This window comes from Vidua macroura, chromosome Z, assembly GCF_024509145.1.
Source record: "Vidua macroura isolate BioBank_ID:100142 chromosome Z, ASM2450914v1, whole genome shotgun sequence".
Classification (NCBI taxonomy): domain Eukaryota; kingdom Metazoa; phylum Chordata; class Aves; order Passeriformes; family Viduidae; genus Vidua; species Vidua macroura.
This window is the reverse complement of record NC_071611.1, coordinates 52,159,024-52,180,146: the sequence shown is the minus strand read 5'-3', so window position 1 is coordinate 52,180,146 and position 21,123 is coordinate 52,159,024. Positions and strand designations below refer to the sequence as shown.

Below are 21,123 nucleotides of genomic sequence, written 5' to 3'. Positions count from 1 at the left end.
AACCTGGTCTGGTCTTGCCTTAGCAGAAATACAGTATGTTACAGCACACTTCAGTATTATTTCTTAAGGATGAAATAGGATGCTGAGGCCTCTTACTGAACTTCATCTGGAACTTTCAGCAGGAATTCTTTAAACCTTTCTTGCTCACAGTTACTGCCCAAAGGGAATAAGTAGGCCATGCAGAAACTGCTTTGAAAAGCAATGCTTGTTTGCAGATAGTGTGTGTTCATAGTGCATTCTTGCTACAGCTTCATTTTATTCTCTCCTCACAAGTCTGTCCACAGTACCACTTGGGGTAGTAGTTTCCCATTTACCTTTGAACAATTCAAACATGCAACTGCACTTCTTAGTCAAATAGCCAGAGCTACATGGAAAATATTTTCCATGTTCGTCTCATTGCATAATCACAACTCAGAACTTCTATCCAAGAAGAGCCTTGATGGTTCACTCTCAAGTAAAGGGTGTGGCTACTTCTTGGACTAGAAAAATCTTGTTTTGAATTGGGAGCATATACATTAAGCTGTTCAAAGCCCTTAGTCCTCCAGAGCCATCAAGAAATTCATGCATGCTTTTGAAGTGAGTGTAAGGCTGAGTCATGGGCAAGTTTCCTACCAAAAGGACAAGAGGCTCACTCATTCCACATTGTCTGCATATGCAGCAGGAAGTCTAGCTTTTCCATGAGTGATACTCAGTGAGCAGCACAGCTCACTAAGCTGCACTCACTGCTAGCTACAGCCCTGCTCCCTTCTTCACTGAGTTCTTATACAGGAGAACATCCAAACCAGCAAGGAAGTAATTTTGATACAGTGGAAAAAACTCTGTTCCCCTTGGTTACAGTGCCAAGAGTAGGTGAATGGTAGGCAGGTATAAAAAGGCTGGCAAGTCAGCATTCATCCAGACAGCCCAATTCAAGATTGGAGAACCACAGAGTCCAGTTTACTGTACAACACAGTGTAAAGTGTCTTCTGAGAGTGCAACAATGCAATCAAATGAAAATTACAAGAGTATATAAAACTAAAATTCTCTTGACCATAAGACATTACAAGTTTTACTTCTTCAGTCTTGTTCCAGACTATTGCCTAGGAACAAAGCAGCCCAACTCAGACTAAACACACTTTTTTACTAATAGAACCAGAAGGTACATACACAAATGGCATGGCAAATTGAAAAGGCAAAAAGACAGCAAGTTCAAGTCCTACATTGCACTTCCATAGTAGGATTGGTATTATGCTCTGGAAGGACAAGTCTTAGCTTTGAAGTTGAAAATGCAGCTTGAAACATTAAAAAAAAAATTAACTAAAAAGATGTAATGAAAGAAAGAAATATCCCACCCAGTGACTACCCTCTTTTCTCCAACTCCTCTTTTGGTATCTGTAAACTAGATTATAGCCTAGTGACTACCATCTGAGTACAGTGGCAGCAGACTCCTCCTAAAACAACTGTCATGGATCCCAAGCCAACAATGGATGAGGTTGCCTTTGAGAAGTCTTTGTATACAGCCAGTACTCTTTTAACACAGCAAAACCTGAAACTCATCTGACATTATGAAATTCTTAAGATTTTTGTTAAACACACAGCAATATCCAAAAGTGAAGAGTTCATACTTTATTTTACTCATATACATGGACCAAGAAGATAGTTTGCACCATTTAATCTAGCTAGCTTGTTTATTTTTTTAAGTAGAAAAGTTGCAGGCTGTAATTTAGCCAAAGCAGTCATGCTTCAATGTCTTCATGGCTGGAGATTAGACTAGACTTTTAATGGTCTCTTCCAGCTTCTCTTTATTGGCCCCAGAGAACTCCTGCACCTGTAAAGAGAGATTGATTTTTAGAACTCCTGCATTCAATGCTTCTTAACATTAGTTGCAGTCACATACACACCTATTCAACTCTGCTAAAACATAAAATTTTTTCCACCCTCAAAACACAGTATTTTGCAGATGCTCATGCATTTATTTCCCACTCAATTCAACTCATGCAAAAGTTGAGACAGAAAACTAGCAAACTTCACTTCTAGACTACCTGGTTCAATCCTTGACTACCTGGACTAATCCTGGATCAGTAAGACACAAAAAGAGGCTTGAAGAAACTCTGAAGGTCCCCACATATCAGAGGCAGCTCAAAGTCATCTTGAGTTGCTCAGGACCTACCAATCAAATTCTGAAAGGACTGTTCCAAGTTACCTACCCCTGTGCCTGGCTTCTACTGTGAGAACTGTCCTTGCAACTTACAGGGCAGAAAGATAGAGGTAAGATTAATCTGCTGTCTCAAAAACAGCAGCTCTGTTCTCCTGTATCTACAGGGATGCAAGGCTGAGAGCAGACTACACTACAGGCCATTAAACTGCTTGCTTGATATAAAAAACTATACACTGACTGTCATGCTGTAATCACAATTCTTCCAATGACATAATGAAGTTGCAGCAGTTCACTCTAACAGAACTGTCAAAGGTTCATACTGACCCCATACTGAACTGAAAGTCACCTTATATGTGACACTCAACTACCCAAGGTGCAATTCCATTGCCTTTGGCCACGAAACTTACATCCAAGTACTGTTTCCCTTTAGAAAAGCCTACCTTCAGCTTGCTTAGCTAATAAAAGCCTAAGACAACATATTCAGCCCAGCAAGTTCAGACAGAGAGCTACTCAAACTACCCTCTGCATCCCATCTCATCCATCTCTTGGCAGAGCAGACACAAGAGGTCTGGTCAGTCCTTAAACAGGGTCAGGACCTTCACTTCAAAGGTTATACAGCCTTTCTGTGAAAGAAAGTAAACAGCTGTTTGTTGTATATAACCTCAACCAGGTTAGAGACTTCTGTTTGGACAGGATTCCATAGACACCTATAGTCATGCCTCTGCTTCAACACAAGCTGCATCCAGATAACAAACACCGACCAAGTAAAAGGCAGGGTGCTAGGCAGAGAGACCAGCAGTCTTAACACAGACATCTCACCCCACTGTCTCTCATGAAACTGTCTGATTAAGGTAAGATTAACCTGTAACTAACTCAGTTCACTATCTGTGAACAACACAGTTTGCATCACCAGTTAACTGCTGGTTTAATTTGCTGCGGTACTAAGATCAACTTGCTTGCTCTCAGGAGTGTCTTAATGCTAGTGGTACCATAGAGACACAATCAAGAGAAAGAGGACTAAGTAGTCCAACACTCCCAATCTTCTTTCAAGTGTTTAGCTTGCCTGCTCCAGTTCCAAAAAGGCAGAGCCTACCTTATTTCCATTCTTGTAGAACTGGAACGTTGGCATGCACTTCACATCACAATGTGAAGCAACATCCTGGAAGAGATAAAACACCATCTTCAACTGGGCATTCTTAAGGATGTTAAATTTAGAACCCACTCTAGCTGACTTCTGTTTAGGTAACAGGGTAAAGCCATTACTGCTCAATATAAAGCAAAAGAATTTCTGCTAGTTCATCACTAGCAAAACCAGTGCAATGTTAACATCTCCCTGAAGTAAGCCTTAAAGATCTCTTCTTCAACACTTAATTCATGCAATAGCAAAAACCTTAACCTGTACTCTGTGTTTGGAAAAAAAACAGACTTCTGCATCAAAACAGATGTCTGCTTGTAAGACTCAAGAGCCCTATGGCAAATCTTGGGCTTCCATGTGATATTTTTCAGGTACATTTGACTATGTTGAAACTGCAATACAGCAATTTTATTGCACTTAATTCAAGACCTAATTTCATTTTTCATGAAAGAGGAAACAGTGCCAAGAGCAGTGGAGGGACCAGACAGATCAGTAGGTTGTGAACAATTAGGTTTAAGGAAGATTGCATCGAAGCAGCTAAAGACCTTAGACTAATGCTCCCTCCCAAACTAAAGGGTCATTGCTTCCAAGTTACCCAACACATGCCACAGGACTTCGAGAGTGCTATTAATCAAGACAGTTTGTTTTGTTCAGGTGTTACCTGCAAAAAAAAAAAAAAAAAAAAAAAAAAAAAATTCTTTCCAGCTAAATACTTGTGTTTTCAACTTTAAGTAAACTCTTGTTTTGTTTCAGCTTTTGATTCATATGTGTGAAGACATTTTGAATTCTTGTCTGTCACTTGTGTGGAAGTCCTTATCTGTTCTTCCTCAGCACCACCCCAGATCTTACCTGGGCATCATCCACATCGATTTCTATGAATATCGCATCACTATACTTCTCAGACAAACTCTAAAAAGAAATAAAAAGATCTATGTAGTTACAGTGTTCCAGGAAAGCTTCCTGAAAAGATGCATTCATATAAATGGAAAGGCTGGTGCTGCTTAAACTGCTAGTGAAACATGCTTTGTTATCTTAAAGCAGCTATTTTACTACCAGAGCAAAAAAATCTGTTCTGCTGCAGACTGTTTCTGGAGGAGTCTGTGGAAACATGTTCTCCCCACACAGACTCAAATATCCTAAGAAACAGGTGGAAGGCCTTCTCTTGCAGCTTTCAGCTGATCACCAAAAGATGCTACAGCTTCTCATACCTTATCAGGAGATAACACAGCCACCTAAACACAGCTGGAGAAGTTACATTAATGGTGTACAGAAGGTCACAATGCAACTGGCAGGTCTCTATGTACCTAAAATGTATGTAAGCACCGGGACAAAAGCTAAACTCCATATTAGTTCCCAGCTATATCAGTGGTCAGTCTATTTCACTTGGTAGTCTTAAAAATAGATACTTCTGCAACTTCTCATGTTTCCAGAAAATGCTGGCAATCACATAAGGCAAAAGGAACTTTCCACCACGTTATTGTCAAGCAACACAAACACGTATATACAATTTAATGCAGAAATAAATTCAGAAAAACAACTTACATGATAAAATGGCTTGATCATTTTGCATGGTCCACACCATGTGGCAGAGAAATCAACTATTACAAGCTTGTCACCAGCACATTTCAGTTCTGCCTCAAATTCAACCTAGAGAAAAAAAAAAAAAAAAAAAAAAAAAGGAACACGATTATTTTCCCCTTCTTTCCTAAAGGATATAAGACTAATCCCAATGCTGGCTTGTTCTCAGACCTAACACACTAATCATTATGACAAGTCTTAAACACTTAAATGGGTTATTTGTACCATCATCTAAGTGCTTCAGTACGAATTGTTTCCATTGCTGCTAGCAGCAGTCAGTGTCTTGTGTCTCACCAATTAGAAAACAACTAGAATGCTCAAACTCACTGAATTGTGGAAACAAGCTAGAAATTCTCTAGTTATGATGCTCAACTCTGACAGCTCTAGGTTATCCCCAAAATATGATCCTTAGAGTTTTTTATAATCCATATTCTCATTTCTGTCTTGGCAGTAAGACTTTCATCTTTGTCCAGCACAGACTTTCCTCTGCAGAATTTGGAAAGGACAGACACAAACTTTTGTACAGTCATCCACTCTGGTGACTTTTCCAATCAATAGATAACATTAAAATGTTATCTCTAAAGTTTTACTCTAAAGCCTGTTTTCAAAAGCAACCTCACAGGATAGTTATTTTGCCAAGTGAACCCACATTTGACATCATTAGCCAAAGCAATGCTACATATACAGACTACACAAGTAAACAACCAATACTTTTTCTGAGTCTTCAAGTCTGTGTTGCAATTAGTCACATGAATCATCTCTGGACAATATTTCTTGGAACTAAACATCTTACATGCCATTACTCATTTTTGCTGGTGAAAATGTGAAAGCTTTAACAGAACTGAAAGACATTAAAAGCAATAAATACTTGCATGCTAGCAAAAGGCAAACAAATATCTCAGGCAGAAGCAGAAAGTGCTAATCACCTACTTTCTGATACTGTTTGTCAAAGAAAGAACAAGCCACTTCAATAATTTTCAACTTTGTTGTCTTGGCAATCAAGCTTCAGGAGAACTGTTAGTATAAACTTCAAAAGATAGCTGCTTTAGTCCCCCCACAACTTAATGGAGCAAAGGACTGGAGTCCTGTCAGCAACAGCTGACTGAAAGCAGTATGGTTACTGCCAGATGTACAAAGGGGTTGGTTTTGCAGTGCAGGGGTTAACTAATTCATACCTGCTTCTGCAATCAGCCACAATAAGTTGTGACTCAACTCTAGTAAGCTAAAGAATGTCACACAGTTGAGGAGCCAAAGTCAAACTGGACATGAATATATTTAACAAGCAGAGATCCTGCATGAGCATTCTTATGTATGCATAAGCCTATGTGAAAGTCTTCACAGCTTCCTGTAACTTCAAATACACTCAGCATTACATCTCCCTGTTAACAGACTTTTCCCCTCCCCATGTAGCTCTCTTCAGAGGCACGGTATCCATGTTAGTTTTTCTATCCTTGCATCTTGGACAATCACAGTCTACTTTTCTACAAGACCAGTAGTAACACTCCACACCACCTACTCTCATTCTCAAAGAGATAGGAACAGTTAAGTTTTCCTGTCTTCCTAGGTTCCCCATCTCCTGTACTGACATAGTATGCATTCCTGTGCTCATTCCCACCAACAATGTTTAATATCCCTGTACACAGCAATCCACACTTGCTGCTCCCTCCCAGTACTTATGATATCGTAAGTTCCTCAGTCAAGCCTCACTCCTTTCAGCCTTGAAATCCTGCTACTGATTTTTGGTATAGCTTCTCAGACCTCTGCACTGTAACATCACTACTGTACTGAATCCACTTCCCACAGCTGCCAGTTAGACCATCCTCTTTTAACCCCTAAGTCTCCTGTCCAGCTGCATAAAATTACTGTACTCTGTAAAAGGAAGCCCAGCCTTAGAACATGTTCATCATATGGCCACACCTGAGGTTTGCTATTGCACAGAACAAAGGGAAAGTGGGACAGCATCATAATTACAGCTGGTCACATATACCATTCACCACTGGTGACCTGGTCCTGACTACAAATCAGGTGTTACCCTGCAAATCATCTCTACTATCAGCCAAAATTGCTGCAGGACAGTGAAAAGAGATGCTGGGTCCAAAGGTGTTACCCCTTCAAGTTAAATATCAAACTAGTGAGAAATTCTGAAAATTTTTCTAGTGAGCTTAATTTCCCTGGAGGAAGGAAGACAGTAGCAGGAGCAAAACAAAAACCAAGCTGCTTGACCTGTCCAACTGACTTCGCTAGTTGTCTTTCATGTTAACTGTAAAGTGACAAGATTTTTTATGAAAAACTAAATAATCTCTTTTACCAGTAGGGGAACCTCCCATCACAAGACTATTTGTCACACTTTGAAAGGATCTGACAGCTTTATTAAACAGCATTTTCTCCAGGTAGCAGCTCTCTGGGGGAAACCTCAGCTAGCATGCTGGTCAATATTGGTTTGTTCCTTGTGGTGTTTTTTTTTTTTTTTTCTTGTTGTTGTTTGGTTTTTTTCTTAAATATTTAACTACAACCTTCCTGAGCACACACAAGACCTCATTTTACTTGTATTGTTGTCCAGCAGAAAAGGGCATGCTACCTTCAACAAACACATTGGTAGCAGGCATCTGTTCCCTAGGGCCAAATAAGAAGCTCTAATAATGAAAGCCTCTAGTGCCTCAGAGGTTCCCAGCACAAGGTAGTGCTTCAAAAAGGAGGCTGCTGGCCTCCTTCAGATGGTGCTGAAAGGAGTCTGCTGCTCTCAGCAACAGATAATACAGGTCCACACTATATGGCATATTTGATTAAAGCTTGGTTGTAAACATTATTTTCAACACATATCAAGTCACCCTTGAACTTGCCCAGTCATCGGCTGAGTGCCAATGGTTACTATGTAATTTAGTGAGGTTTTTTTAAATACAGAAGCTAGCATAAACAAAGCAAAGTTTAACTGCCTGAACTCCCTAGCACACACCACTTCTAAAATTATCACTTACAGCACAAGCTGCAAATTTTCAGCATTTTCTTTAACTTAAATAACAAGAGAGGCAGCTAGAATGAAGAGGAAAGCTTTGGCAGCTTTTTAAGTTTATACACCCCATTAGCTTTGGCTATAAAAGGCAGTATGTTGCACAGTCAAACCCTCTTACAAGTTACACTAGTCGCTCATCTCAAGGCCACTAAAAAACGACCAATACAGCTCCTTCTGTGCTATAGCAGGTACTACAGAAGGATCAGTCAAGCACCCTGAAAGTAGACATTCTTCAGAAGCTAGTCTATTTCTAAAGAGGTGTGCAGGGAAAAGGACCACATCTACCTAGCTCTTACTCATAGAAGCTCTTGCAGACAGTGCAAGAATGGGTTTTCCCCTTTGTATCAGAGAAGTATACAAACCTGCTTTACTGAAAACCAGAATTAATCCAGAAATCCCAGCTGCACTGCGCTTGAATACTCTGGGTGTCACTAATGTTAAAATGCTGTTGTCAGCATGACTGCTGAGTTCACACTCTCCATGAATGCATAACCAAAGTTCGCTTTAACTACAGCAGACTATTACAACGCTCATAGCTAGGAGGATAGTGAAAGCCTACCTAACTTAGAGCAGGCTCTTCCTCCACAGCCAGGTTTGACTTGCCATGTTTAATCTGTTCCTGTGTGTAACAAAAACCTCAACCCTTACACCAAAAGTCTGCCCCTTCTGTGGCACCATAAACAGAGAAGAGGGAAGAGATACAAAGCAGAACAACAAATCCAGGTTGCATTAACACACCATTCTCTCTTCAGGACCTGAATGGTAAGGCATTTCGCTCATCTTAAGGAGGTTCGTGCACTTACCGGTTTTTGAGCTGTGGTCACAAATGTTAGTTTGTATATTTATGTATCAGATCCCAACACTTTCGTGCTCCAGTGGGAGAGGTCTGACATGCCTTTCATTTATAAAATGAACTGACTGTAGAACAGCACAGCCTAGAACACAAACTTGGATGTGTGAGAGACTGGAAAGACTGAGGTCTCAAAACATTTTGAGGTGCAAATGCCTAGGGGAAGGGGCAGGTCAGGCCTTGCTCTGGTGAGGCAATGCACACCCCCCATCCCGAGAGCCTGTATCTCAGACACAGTGTCCACCAATCATGGGTACACTATAGGCAAGGGGTATTTAAGGCCAAACATGCTGCAAAGCATATGTCTTGACCCTACCTCCTCTTGGAATTTCTATCAGCTGAACACTGCTAGGACCCAGCAGTTATTAACTGTATGTGCCCTTCTTAATGTCTTTTCTATCTTTTTCTTCTTCTAAGTCTCTCCTCTCAGAATTTTTGAGTGACTTAAAATCAAACAGGTTTAGAGTTTGCTAAGTCGAATGGCCTAAGTTAATGCTTTGAGAAGTGTTTTATGTTGACTGAATGTTATACAAAACCTTTTGCCAAAGTTCTCTGATTTTCTAAAGTTGCCAGTAAAGTCTTTTTTGTTGTTTTGACCTCTTGAGAATATCTTGACAGTATTTCTCCCGTGTCTAACTCAGTAACTGAGCCCTGTTAAAGACCTGTTAACTGTAAGCACTGTTAAAGACCTTGCTGAGCGACTTTTTGGGGCCTTACAGGATGCCCACACATCATCACTTGCAGATGCCTGAAAATGAGATCAAACTGACACTTGCACCAGATTGCAAGTTCAAAAAGGTGAGATTAGCCCAACAGGATTTTTCCTGAAATGAAGAGCTTGCTAAGTTTGCATGGAGAATATTTTTTGAGACTTGGGTTCCTAAGTTACAGCTAACAAATACTCTGTTGTTGTCTATCAACCACATCAGCTGCTGTGCACAAGATCACATACTATTTCATCACCAGCAGGGTATTCTCCATGTGTCTAGGTTTTCTTACTATTTTGTATCTCAGAGCCACAGATGTGTTTGTATTCACAGAACCATCCAAACAGTGATGTGCTGCATTAGGGTTGTGAGTATGTCAGACAGCACCATAACAAGGGAAATACTTCTTATGCCAGCAACTCCTGCTGTTTAAACATAGGGAATGGGCTCTAGCAGTTCCTTTCAAGTCAAGTCGGAAAAGACCCCCGAGATCATCGAGTCCAAGCTGTGACCCAACACCACACTGTCAACCACACCATGGCACTCAGTGCCACGTCCAGCTCTTCTTTAAACATCTGCGAGGACGGTGACTCAACCACCTTCCTGCGAAGCCCATTCCAACGCCAAATCACCCTCTCTTTTAAGAAATTCCTGCTAATGTCCAACCTAAATCTCCCCTGACGAAGTTTAAAACTGTGTCCTCTTCTCCAGTCGCTGTAGTACCCTGCTATCCGCTTGAGAAACGAAACCTTTTCCTTAAGACTTTAAAGTGCTGTGAGCAACATCCCGTCATAACGTGAAATTGCATCACCTCCCCAAAGCCTCAAGTCGCGCAGTTATTTGTTCCCAACCTCTGGTCGGGCTGAGCCCTCCGCGCAGCTTCCCCCGTTCCCGCATGGGCGAAGCAGGCTCCGCCTGCCCGGGCAGCACACGGGCTCTCACCCGCCATCTCCCGTAGGCCAAGGCCTCTCGAGAGCCCAGAGCAGCCTGAGCACTGTCCCCCGCCTGCCAAGCTGCCCCTGTCAGCGCTCCTTCCCCGTTCGTCCGCCTGCCCGCCGGGGAGTGATGCTCGTCCCGCCGTCCGCTCCTCTCACAGCGAAAGGACATGGCCGCCTCGCCCATCGGACTCACCAGGCTGCCCACGATCTTCACCATGGCGGCGACAGCTGGGAAAGGAGGGTCGGTGCTGTAAAGGAAAGGAACCAAAGGCTTCGTCCCCGCACTCGGCTCAGCTTCCTCCCTCGCTTCCCGCCGTCCCAGCGCTTCTCCCGCGCCTCCCCGACCGCCCTTTTATGCCCAGCGCCGCGCCGCGCCGCGCATGCGCAGGGTCCAACCCGCCTCCTGCCGCTCCCCGCGCACCCCCGCCCACGGCGCCGCTGCGGCCCAGGGTCGCCGGGGGCCCTGCTGAGGAGAGGCGGCGAGGGGCGCGAGCCGAGCCCAGCCCCCACCGCAGCCTCCGCCGGGAGGGGAGAGTGCGTCCCTGCTGGCTGCCAGGGGAACCGGCAGCAGTAGCGGAAGAAAGGAAAGCCCAGGAAGGTTGGAAAAGTGCTGTGTAACGATGAGCAGGAAGTGCTCGGCCTCCTCCCCCCACCGCGTGCCCCCGAGGAGCGGCTCTGTCTGACGCGGCGTTTTGCTCGCCTTACGAGAAAGGGAGCTGGTGTTGCCCGTAATGCGGGCAGAGTGGGGCTGCTGTAAAGCTGGAAGGCGGGAATATTTTTTCCTTTTTTCCCCTTCTTGTTTTCCTTCTCACCACCAAAAGCACGGAGTGGCGCCGTTTCTCTGTGCGATGTGGGCCCTTCTGCAGCGCAGAAGGCTCAGCGACGTGAGCGGTGCTTGCCCGGGGTTAAACACTGACCGTCTCCCGTAGCTCCCCTCATGGAGGGACTCAGCCAGGACCAGAAAGACTCCTCAAGGGAACAGTTTAGCGTTCCCATCGAAGGGATTCTGTGGTGGAACGTTACATTCCCATCCATCTTGTTTTTTTTTCTCTGTGTTTTGGAGACATCCTTTGTTTCACCGCATGCTGCACCACTGCCCATTCCAGAGTGCAAAACAGGTCTGCCACAGCCCTACTCTCCTTCTGTTGGGATGGTAGGGGTTTAATGTTGGACTCTGGACGTTGCTGACTCCAGCTCCCACTGCACGAGACACAGGAAAGGTTAGGCGTTGGGATATTGGTGCCAGGTGTGTCACGAATGGACTGTTTCTGCAGGTTTTAGCAGCTGGGTTACTACCCTGTGAAAAGTTTGCTCTGTGATACAGCTGAGCAGAAGATGGGAAGACTTAGTGCAGGTCCTGGATAAAAAAAAATACACTTCTTCCTTAAAAAGAAAAAGAAAACAAAAGACAGTTTGCCTTGGATACAGGTACCAACCCATCCGAACAGGATATGCCCTCATATGTTGCTTTACTTGTGGTGGAAACTGAGTAAGTAATTTTTTTTTATTTTGGAAGTTTATTAAGTGTATGGCATACTAGTGCAGCAGAACTAGTAAGCTCTTTTCTGGCCCTGTGGTTGCATCCCCTGTCTATGTCTTTCCAGACCTGATAGGTTGTGTCTGCATAAAGCACTTTGACTACTACTCTCTCTGCTTCTTTCCTCACCTGTTAGATGCCATGAGCATCTCTTTTTTTTCTTTGGTAGCATCACTAGAGGAGCCAGGATGCCAGTGGATGAGAAACAGCACCATGAAGGCTTAGTGGTTTCTGTTGGCTTTCATATTTTCATCCAGCTTCCTCCTGGGCAGCTGGTCCCTGCTGCCCTTGTTTCCGTGTGCCCTGTGGCTGACAGACACAGCTGGTACGTGTGTACTGTGCTGCTCTGGGGAGGTGCAGCTGCTGCTGATGGCTCAGGAGGAAGCAGGAATTCCTCATCAGCCAAGGCACCTTGCTCTACAACCTGCTGCCTGGCAGGATAAAATAAGAAGCCCAGACTATCAAAGTCCAACTCCTGAATGCCCCACCTCAGCCAAGCATCATGTGGCTCTTGCAGAAGCCGGTGCAAGCAAAGGCAGAGAACAACCCACCCAAATAATAAATTCTCAGAAACCAACAGCTTTCTAAAGGCAAGTGTGGGTGGGTAAACTCTCTCTAAACTAAAAGGAGAAGTGTGTCCCTTCTCAGGTGCCGTAGGTGGCCACTTGTGTCCTGCTGTGCTCACCGTCACTTGACTTAACAGGCTTAGTCAGATAGCAGTTTAAAGTCCAAAATGTTGCTGTAGAATTGTTGTATGGGTGCCTAAAATAACTGCACATATAATTTATGTCATCTGTGCTTGATTCTTAGACTGTAGTAATTACTATCTATCAAGACAGAACATAATAAAAATGGTACAGAGGAATGTGTGTCCTCTACACGGGGTAAAAATCTACACCCCCAGAAAACACACCCTGGTTTTTTTTTTTTTTTTTTTTTTTTTTTTTTTTTTTTTTTTTTTTTTTTTTTTTTTTTGTTGTTGTTCTTTTGTCTTCCTTTCTTTTTGACTGTGGAATGTCTCATTGTTTAGCTCAACAATGCTGTAGCTGTCCCATGTACACAGTCACTCATCCATAGGGGCCTCAGCTTCTCATGTGCCCTCACTCACACTCACCTTTCTCACAACCACAAATGCAACATACTTCTCTCCCCCAGGCTGCTGGAGAGTGGGTGTTAAAAATATGCAAGTTGACTGTGGAGAAGTTGAAAATCACATGAATTTCATGCTTCAGCAGACTGCTGTATGATGTGTCATACCCAGGAGTCATTGGATAGGATGGTGGCCAATAGATGGCTCTTTGCAAATATGGGCTGGCAGAGAACTGAGAAGCACTTAATGGCATTCAGGAAGGTGTGTTTTCTTGCATCTGGAAGTCAGAAAATGTGGTCTGAGGAGGGACAGAGTGGAAAGGCAATGTAACCTTCAAAAATGAGTCCCTAGATAGTTTCTCTTGCAGAAAGTCTGGAGACATAGACAAATGCCTGAGACACCCATGCACTATAAGTGAGTATATATTTGCCACATTCCTTGAATGTGTGGAAAATATGTGGGAGAGGAAGTCAGAGGGTCTAAATTTAGGTGCCCTCAAGAGAATTAATCAGTACCACTTATGTGTAGGCCATTAAAAAGGACTGTAATTTTGGAGAGCTCATGCTATGCCACAATCATCACAAACATCCAGGTGGGAATTCAATTTGTCTTGTTTTAGTCACCTTTAAAGCTCCCGTGATGGAAGGCATCCTTTATTTTTTGGGCTTTGTTTGTGTTGTTTTCTGTCACCTGTTAGGTGACAGCAACATGGGCCAGCAGTAGGAAAGAGCTTCACCCACAGCTGGAGGTGAACCCACAGGGTGTGCTCAGGGTCAGACCTGCAGCAGGGTTTTGGGAGGCTGAGCAAACTACAGTTCCAGTTCTTTCTGAGCTGCTCGGAGAGGTGGGAAGCAGGGTAGAAAAGGTGAGCAGCAGTAATCCCTGACAGGATGACCAGTGAGGCAGGTTGTAAATCATGGTGTCCATCTGGATGAATGAGCCAGAGCTGTGACACATAGTCCTCGTGTGCTGCCCCCCCAGCTCCACATGGCTTTCCAGATCTATTTACGTTGTGTGTAGTTTAAAGGCTTTGGAGCTATGAATCTCCTTTCCAGGGCTTGCTTTGTCTTTTCTTCTTTGTATGCCAGTGCATGTTGGTGGATGGAGGAATGCCATGGAGTGGTGAGACCCAAGGTAGGCTGGAGGTCTGCAACTGCACATCCTGAGTGTGGTGTTGCAAAGTGTTAACCAACAAAAAGCCTGCTCTTGGCAGGCTTTGGACTCCAGCACACAATAGTCATTCATGTTCCATTTCCTCATAGACATGCAATGGAGAGTGAGGAAATATGAAAATAAGAGGGAAAAAGAAGAGGAAGAACAAAGGAAATGGAAAAGGAAAAAAAGAGCCCGAAACTAGATCCAGCAGCTTGTGCTAACTTCTTGCAAGTTAACCTCTCCAAGCTCCCATGAGCATATCTAAGACAAACTTCTATCTCCTAAAACCACTCTTAAGTCTCCTGACATCTCGAATGTATCATTCAGTGAAAGGCACAGCTACAAGGATAATAATACAACAGCCATGGCACAGATGGTCAGTCATGTCCAACATTACAAAATGGTGCATCCAGTTGCAGAAATGAGGAAGCTGCAAGAGGCAACAACTCCAGCCATAGCAGCATCAGATTTTACCATAGGAAAGCCAGGTTATTTGCCAGTGTCTTACAATGTAAATTGAGAGTGTAACACCTGGCCCTGACACTGCAACAGGGCAGCAACCTTTAATTGTATTTTCCCTTTCCTTCCAGCCTGCCCTTCTGGAAGATTTTGCTTTTGTAACTGATGTATTAAAGGTGCAATAAATGTTTAATAATTGGATAGGCGTGCTTGGTGTTGTGCCAGCATAAGTCACAGAGGACACATGCTTCTTTCTCTCTCGCAGGCTGATGTACTGCCGATGTAATTGCCCAAAGTTTTTTGAATGCTTGGTGTAGCATGTCTGACTGAAAATGAGAGGAGGAGTAAAATGTAGGGGGGAAAAAAAAAGGGGAATAAAGATCTTGACCGCAGTTCATCTCCCCTTACCATGGGGGGGTTGTTGGTTAACAAAGCCCTTCTAGGGATCAAGAAAACATCCATGTAACTTCCCTTACATCCATGTTCCCTTTCCTCATTTTTGCTTCATTTTTAGTAAGTTCTTTGGAGAAAAGAATTTCAAAACACTCCAGAGCTGTTGAAGCGACTACTTTTGGGACTTGTATTAGAAGGTACTTGTTTTTCTTTTTTAAAGAAAGCTTCTGTGAGCTTACCTGGGTTTATGCCATGTTCTGGGTCTCCACAAAGGAAGGTACCCTGACAGAAGGTCTGCTAACATGGGAATGTTTATATGCACTCCCTGGTATCGAGGCACTTCAGGCCTCATGTCAAGACAAACACACATTGTGTATTTGCCTTAAGTGTCTCAAACTCAGTCATCTCTTCCATGCTCCCAGCCTCTGTTCTTCCTTGGGTAGCAGAGCAGGCTAGAGCAAGCAGACCTGCATTTTTTTCTCCAATACATGTTGTGTCTTTTTTTTTTCCTAGAGAACTGCATCTTTTTTTTAGGGGATCCTTCATTTTCCTAGGGAATAATGCTGAATCTGTCTGTCCAAATGTCCCCTGCTACTACACAGGAGCAAGACTCTTTGGGGTGCAGGAAGGTATTACAAGGCTCTGAACCTTGAGGACAGCAGTGGACAAAGAGGAACAGAGAATTTCAAGGCTGTGCCGAAGCATGAAGCTGAAATTTAGCACTTTGTAGTTGCTGTGCTTGTGCTGGGCATCTGCAGAACGGGAAACCAGGAGACTCCTGGAGAGGAGATGAGATATTTTTGCTTTTTTGGTACATGTGCATTTTCATAACATTTTGTCTGGGGGACAGTATCTGCTGATCTGGCCTGACAATATACAAACAGTGTTTCAGGACATCTGGAGATACACATGTGGAGATGTCTTTGAGGAAGCAGACCACGCAGAATAAATGTATATGTGGTGCCTACACAGAGGACAAAATGGTTGGTGTATGTTTTGCTTCCAGGTGTGGCTGGTTGACCTTGGCTAGCCGCCAAAGCCACTCTATCTCTCCCCATTCTGAACTGCAGAGGGGAGAGAAAATATAACAAAAATATTGTGGGTTGAGTTGAGGACAGACTGCTGTTACTGTCATAGGCAAAATAGCCTCAGCTTTGGGAAATTAATGTATTGCTAGTTAAAATCACAAATAGGATAATGAGAAATAGCAACACATCTTTCCCAACCCCTCCCTTATTTCTGGTACAACTTCACTGCTGATTTTCTTTACCTCCTAGCCCCCAGTGAAACAGGAGGATGAGAGCAGCAGTCAGTTCCTCACAAGTTCTCTCTGCCACTCCTTTCTCTGCAGGGCAGCACACACACTCCCCCCCCTGCTCCACTGTGGGGTGCCTCCCATGGGAGACTGTCCTCCATGAGTTTCTTCAGTGTGGGTTCTTCCCATAGGCAGAAGTTCTTATTGAACTGCTCCAGTGTTAGTCCCTTTTTTGGGGTGCCATTCATTGCACCTAGACTGCTCCAGCCAGGGTCCCTTGGAGGGGGGGGGGTCAGAAGTCCTGCCAAGAAACCTGTACCAGTACAGGCTCCTCCCTCCATGGCTCCACAGGTTCTACCAGAAGCCTGTTTCAGAATGAGCTTCCCATGGGATCTCAGCCTCCCATGGGTATCCCATTGCTCTGGGCATTAAGTCCTCCACAGAGAGCAGGTCCTGTAGGTTCTGCTCTACCATCAACTCCTATGGGCTGCAGTGGCAGAGACTGCCACATTGTGGTCTTCACCAAAGATTTCAGAGGAATGTGTGCTCTGGTGCTTGGAGCACCTTTTCCCCCTTCTCCTTCACTGACTTTGGTATTTTCTTAGATTTCTTACCCCAGACATGCTAGCATCTTTTCTGACAGGCTCATATCTGGTCAGTGGTAGGTTCATCTTGGAGCCAACTTGAACGTGGTGGCAGCTTCTAGCAACTTCTCACAGAAGCCACCCATGCAGGCCCCCTATTACCAAAACTTTCACACATAATTCCCATTCACCAGGGATTTGGTCCTCTGCTTTTCATTTAGAATTTATCTGAAATACAGTTAGTTCCTGGAAATGACTAATGTATATATTTCATCAGAGATAAGTCTTTTCATTGTTGTGTGGGCAGGACGCTTTTCATCAGAGAGTTTCCAGGAAATCTACAGGGCTCAGCCAGTTTCCACTAGCACAATTTGCCAGGTGCTCTTGGTTTTCTTCATCTTAAATGCAAGTTTGTGAATTAAATACACTGAGTTGATGTGTTACCAGTGAACTAACACTCACATTTGTGTTAAAAGTATTGACATCACACACGGGTGCTTTATTATGTAATGTAGAGAAGTTGCAAGCTGTAATTATCTTTAGCTACCTTCTCAAATCTTGTTCACAGACCGAAAAAAGTACACATGCACCTGAGGTAGGCTCCTGTGGTCCTGAAGTGTTTGTTCTGACTGCCACTATTCAGGTGTCCTTTCATCAAGCCTGGCTCTGATCTCCCAATGGAATGTATAGGAGTCCAGTGCCTTTTGGCAGCTGGCTATGGCAGACCACGCTGTGCTGCCCGCAAGAAGCAGTGTACGAGAAGGGGTGTTGAAATAAGGTTCAGTTCTTCATTTTTCTTTGCATCACATTCAAATTACAAACCAATGCCAATGACAAACATTGGTTTTGACTGTCTGCTGCCCAAAGCTGTTTTGCTTTATTTCTCTTTCTCTTTCAGCGTCACCCTCTTCCCTGTCTTGTTTTTTTCTTAATTCCTGACCTCTCCTAGTTTTTTTTCTTCTCACCATGCTCTGGATCTTTTCTTCTGGAAGTAAGAAAACATTTCTGTATAGTTCTGAATTTGCCTCACAAACCTCCACATTGCTGCACTACTTGCAGGCTGAGGGACCCAGATGCTTAAGCCACGCAGACTTTGACCTTTAGCAGTGATGCATTTGTCAGGCCTGATTTAAAAACACATGACATGGTTTGTACACCGAGAGTTGTTCATGGCCCTATTGGGAAGGTGTGGGGCTCCTTCTTTCCTGTGTTGCACGCTCCCTGGACCACTGCAGAGACAAATTTGGCACTAGTGTCCCTACACTTAGTGCCTCTATGGTCCTCTCTGCTCCAACAACTAGAATGGCTTTGGGGCATTGGGTCTACTTCACTAGCTTGAAGAGCAAGTGTGTTAGCTCTCTCAGGGCTGCATGCAGCTCTTACTTTCATGCTCTGCTTGCAACCCTAAATGAGTGATCTGATATCTGGAGACATAGCAGTGCAGTAAAGAAGCTGTCAGCAATGCAAAGGAAAAACAATGGAAAGAGAAAGGCAAACTAGCTTTGGACCTGCATCCCAAGGTCTCTCAAAGCCTCAATATCATCTCAGCTGTGGGACAGCATCACATCCCTTCCACAAGGTGTACCTCAGAATACTAGAGCACTGCCTCAACATTGTCTTCTGTCCTTGCACCCATGGCTGTCCATAGGTTGGGGGGTTGACTGATCTCTTAAAATGCAGCTGTATGGTTGCCTCTTGTGGTGAGTCGACCCTGGCTGGGACACCAGCTGCTTCTCAAAGCTGCTTTGTCATTCTGCTTTTCAGCTGGACAGAGGAGAGAATTCTTGTGGGATGAGATAAGTATGGGAAGAGATCACTCACTGATTACTATCATAGGCAAAACAGATTTAACTGGGAGGAGAAATCAATTGGATTTATTACTAGAATATTAATTAGCATTAATTAGTATTAATTACCAGAATATTAATCATTATTAACTGCCGTCGTGTCCACTCGGCAGCCGCTTGAGTGACCTGGCCAGGTGACATGGTGATGGTGGAAGGCACTCCCCACGGGGTTTTCTAGGAGTGCCTCCAGAGGAGCAACCAGACAGCTATCCCACCGAAAGATAAGGCTGACTCTCTTCGGGGGGGCGAATGTCGGGATTTTATTAGCGGCTCCCAGGAGCTCTAACAAATCTCAACAAAAGCCAACTGACGAGAATCCTGAGAGGGCCTCTGCAACAGTTTATAAAGGGGGGAGGGGAAGGGGAGAACAACCAATGGGGTAGAACTGGGGAGTGGCTCTCAAGGGGATGGATAGGGGTAACAACATATCAGGGGAAAGTAGGGGGGGGAATCCCTGGTCCTGATCCAATCACTTGACGCCACTGATGGAAGTTTCTAGATGGTAGGGACAGGCTGCCGAGTGATGGACAGGGCACCAGGGAGGGGACACAGGAATGACTCAGCAGTTCTGCTGAGTCAAGGGGCAGGCTCAGGGAGGCGTGACAGGGGCCAAACCAAAGGGATATGGGGGAGTAACAGGGACAAACTATTCATAGAACATGGGTAATAACAACAGTATAAATGAACGTAATAAAACACAATACAACAATTAACCATAGTAGGGTATTAAAAAATGAAACGAAATGCTAAAGAATCACCTTCCACCCCATGTCTCCCTTTTTCCTGGCCCATTTCTCTACGTTATCCCCCAGAATGCAGGGAGTTGGAGAAGACTGCAGTCAGTTTATCACACATTGTCTCTTCTGCTTCTTTCTCTGCAGGGGGAGGACTCCTCACGCTCTTCCCCTTCTCTGGCCTGGATTTCTTCAGGGGCTGCAGGTGGATCTCTGCTTTGCTGTGGACTTTTTGTGGGCTATGGGAAAACGGCCTCACTATGGTCTTCACCCCAGGTCCCTGGAATGTCACTTCCTTATCCTTCTTCACTGACCTTCGTGTCTGCAAAGTTGCTTCTCTCACATATTCTCAGTCCTCTCCCTGGCTCTCCGTTCCTACACAGTAGCTACTTCCCCTTCTGTTACTCCAGAGGAGCTTCCTCCACTGCTGATGGGCTTGGCCTTAACCAGCGGTGGCACCATTGGACATGGGGGAAGCTTCTAGAAGCTTGTTGTAGAAGCCACCCCTGTAGACTGCACCCCGCCTCTACTATGAAAAACTTGCCTTGCAAATGCAGTGCATCCATAAACCATCACTGTCTCATTTTCTTACCCAAAACCAACAGTGCTTCATCTCTTGTTGCTGGCTCATGGGATAGTTGTGTGTAGGTATGGAGTCAAGTTTAAAAACATGTAATCTGTGATTTCCTAGATGCTTGTTTAACAGAACCATAATGTTCACTGGAGAGAAAGTGCACATACACTTGCATTTCTGTGCCCAAACAAATAATGCTGAAGAACCCATGTTTACACTTAGAAGTTGTCCAGCTGACATTTTTCAAAGCAGCTATATTTTTGGATGTGCAAATATGCAGGGATGAGTAGGAAGACGGTCACCACATCCCAGAAAAAAACTTAGGATCCTTGAAGATATCTGTAATAAAGCATTTGAAAAACAGGGCTGAAATGCCCTGGAGCAGACAGGAAGAAACAAAACTAGGTGGCTATCTCATGAGGCATGCGCTCTTGCCCTTTCCACAAGCTTGGAGGGGTCTGTGATTCATGCAATGACAGATAGGCTTGAGGAACCACACTGCCAGAGCCCCAGGACAGAGGAGCCTTCTAATCTTAGACTTACCATCAGACATCTCAAGCCATGGCTACATCCAGGCAGAAGCAATGCTGTAAATGTCACATCCATGCTGGTGGCAGGTGTCACCTGTTTAATAAGGATTTCACAGCTGTTTGGCCAACATATATGTGTGGTTTGTGGGTCTCTCCAGATGACCAGGGTGACCACTGACAGATGGTACCCAAGTGTGTACCTCATGTGAGTGGCTACAAGTCACATGAGTGCCAGTGATGCATTTCAGGCATCTATCAGCACCAGTTTTGTCTGTTGGAGCAGAGGACTACAAGGCAACCTTTTCCTAGTCGCCAGCAGGGCATGAGGAGGAGACCTGGCCTTACCTTTTCTGTGTGCTACAGAGGAGCAATGGGTCCCTTTCCACCCCCTCTACAGCCAGGCTGACCCTCAGCCTCCAACCAGAAGAGGTTTTCAAGTTATTTGGCCATGCCACACACGGATCATGGCCCTCCCAGTGAAGCTGTGGTCATATGCCTAGTGAAGACACAGGGGAATGTTTGGATCTTCCTTTCATTTTCATGCTCTGCTGGAAAGGTGATTGCTGCTGCAGTGCTCCAGGGCTGTCATACCAACTCCCTGAACTGCTGT

The 21,123-nt window shown here is 44.4% G+C and overlaps 1 protein-coding gene and 1 long non-coding RNA gene across 3 annotated transcripts; one reads left to right on the top strand and one right to left on the bottom strand.

Moving 5' to 3' along the window:
- Positions 1–1,590: 1,590 nt before the first annotated feature.
- On the bottom strand, positions 1,591–10,683 carry LOC128821569 (thioredoxin). 2 transcript variants are annotated; one of them, XM_054002739.1, is made up of 5 exons: positions 10,549–10,683; positions 4,815–4,919; positions 4,122–4,181; positions 3,231–3,296; positions 1,591–1,807 (listed from the first exon to the last, which is right to left on the bottom strand). In XM_054002739.1, the coding sequence occupies exons 1-5, from the start codon at positions 10,570–10,572 to the stop codon at positions 1,745–1,747; spliced, it is 318 nt and encodes a 105-aa protein (XP_053858714.1). In that variant the 5' UTR covers positions 10,573–10,683; the 3' UTR covers positions 1,591–1,744. The 2 variants fall into 2 exon arrangements, with proteins under 2 accessions (XP_053858714.1, XP_053858713.1); XM_054002738.1 differs by lacking the exon at positions 10,549–10,683 and adding an exon at positions 10,360–10,542.
- A 2,214-nt stretch (positions 10,684–12,897) lies between these two features.
- On the top strand, positions 12,898–14,797 carry LOC128821572 (uncharacterized). Its single transcript, XR_008441153.1, has 2 exons — positions 12,898–14,116; positions 14,245–14,797. It is a non-coding gene; the product is annotated as an uncharacterized LOC128821572 (long non-coding RNA).
- Positions 14,798–21,123: the final 6,326 nt, after the last annotated feature.

Bases quoted from the DNA above. Each gene is read 5' to 3' on its own strand.
- LOC128821569 (XM_054002738.1), bottom strand. From the start codon at position 10,539: ATGGGCGAGGCGGCCATGTCCTTTCGCTGTGAGAGGAGCGGACGGCGG. The intron at 4,182-4,814 runs GTAAGTTGTTTT...ATTTCTTTTTAG, and splicing joins TGATCAAGCCATTTTATCAT to AGTTTGTCTGAGAAGTATAG. The intron at 1,808-3,230 runs GTAGGCTCTGCC...CTCTCTTTACAG, and splicing joins TCTACAAGAATGGAAATAAG to GTGCAGGAGTTCTCTGGGGC.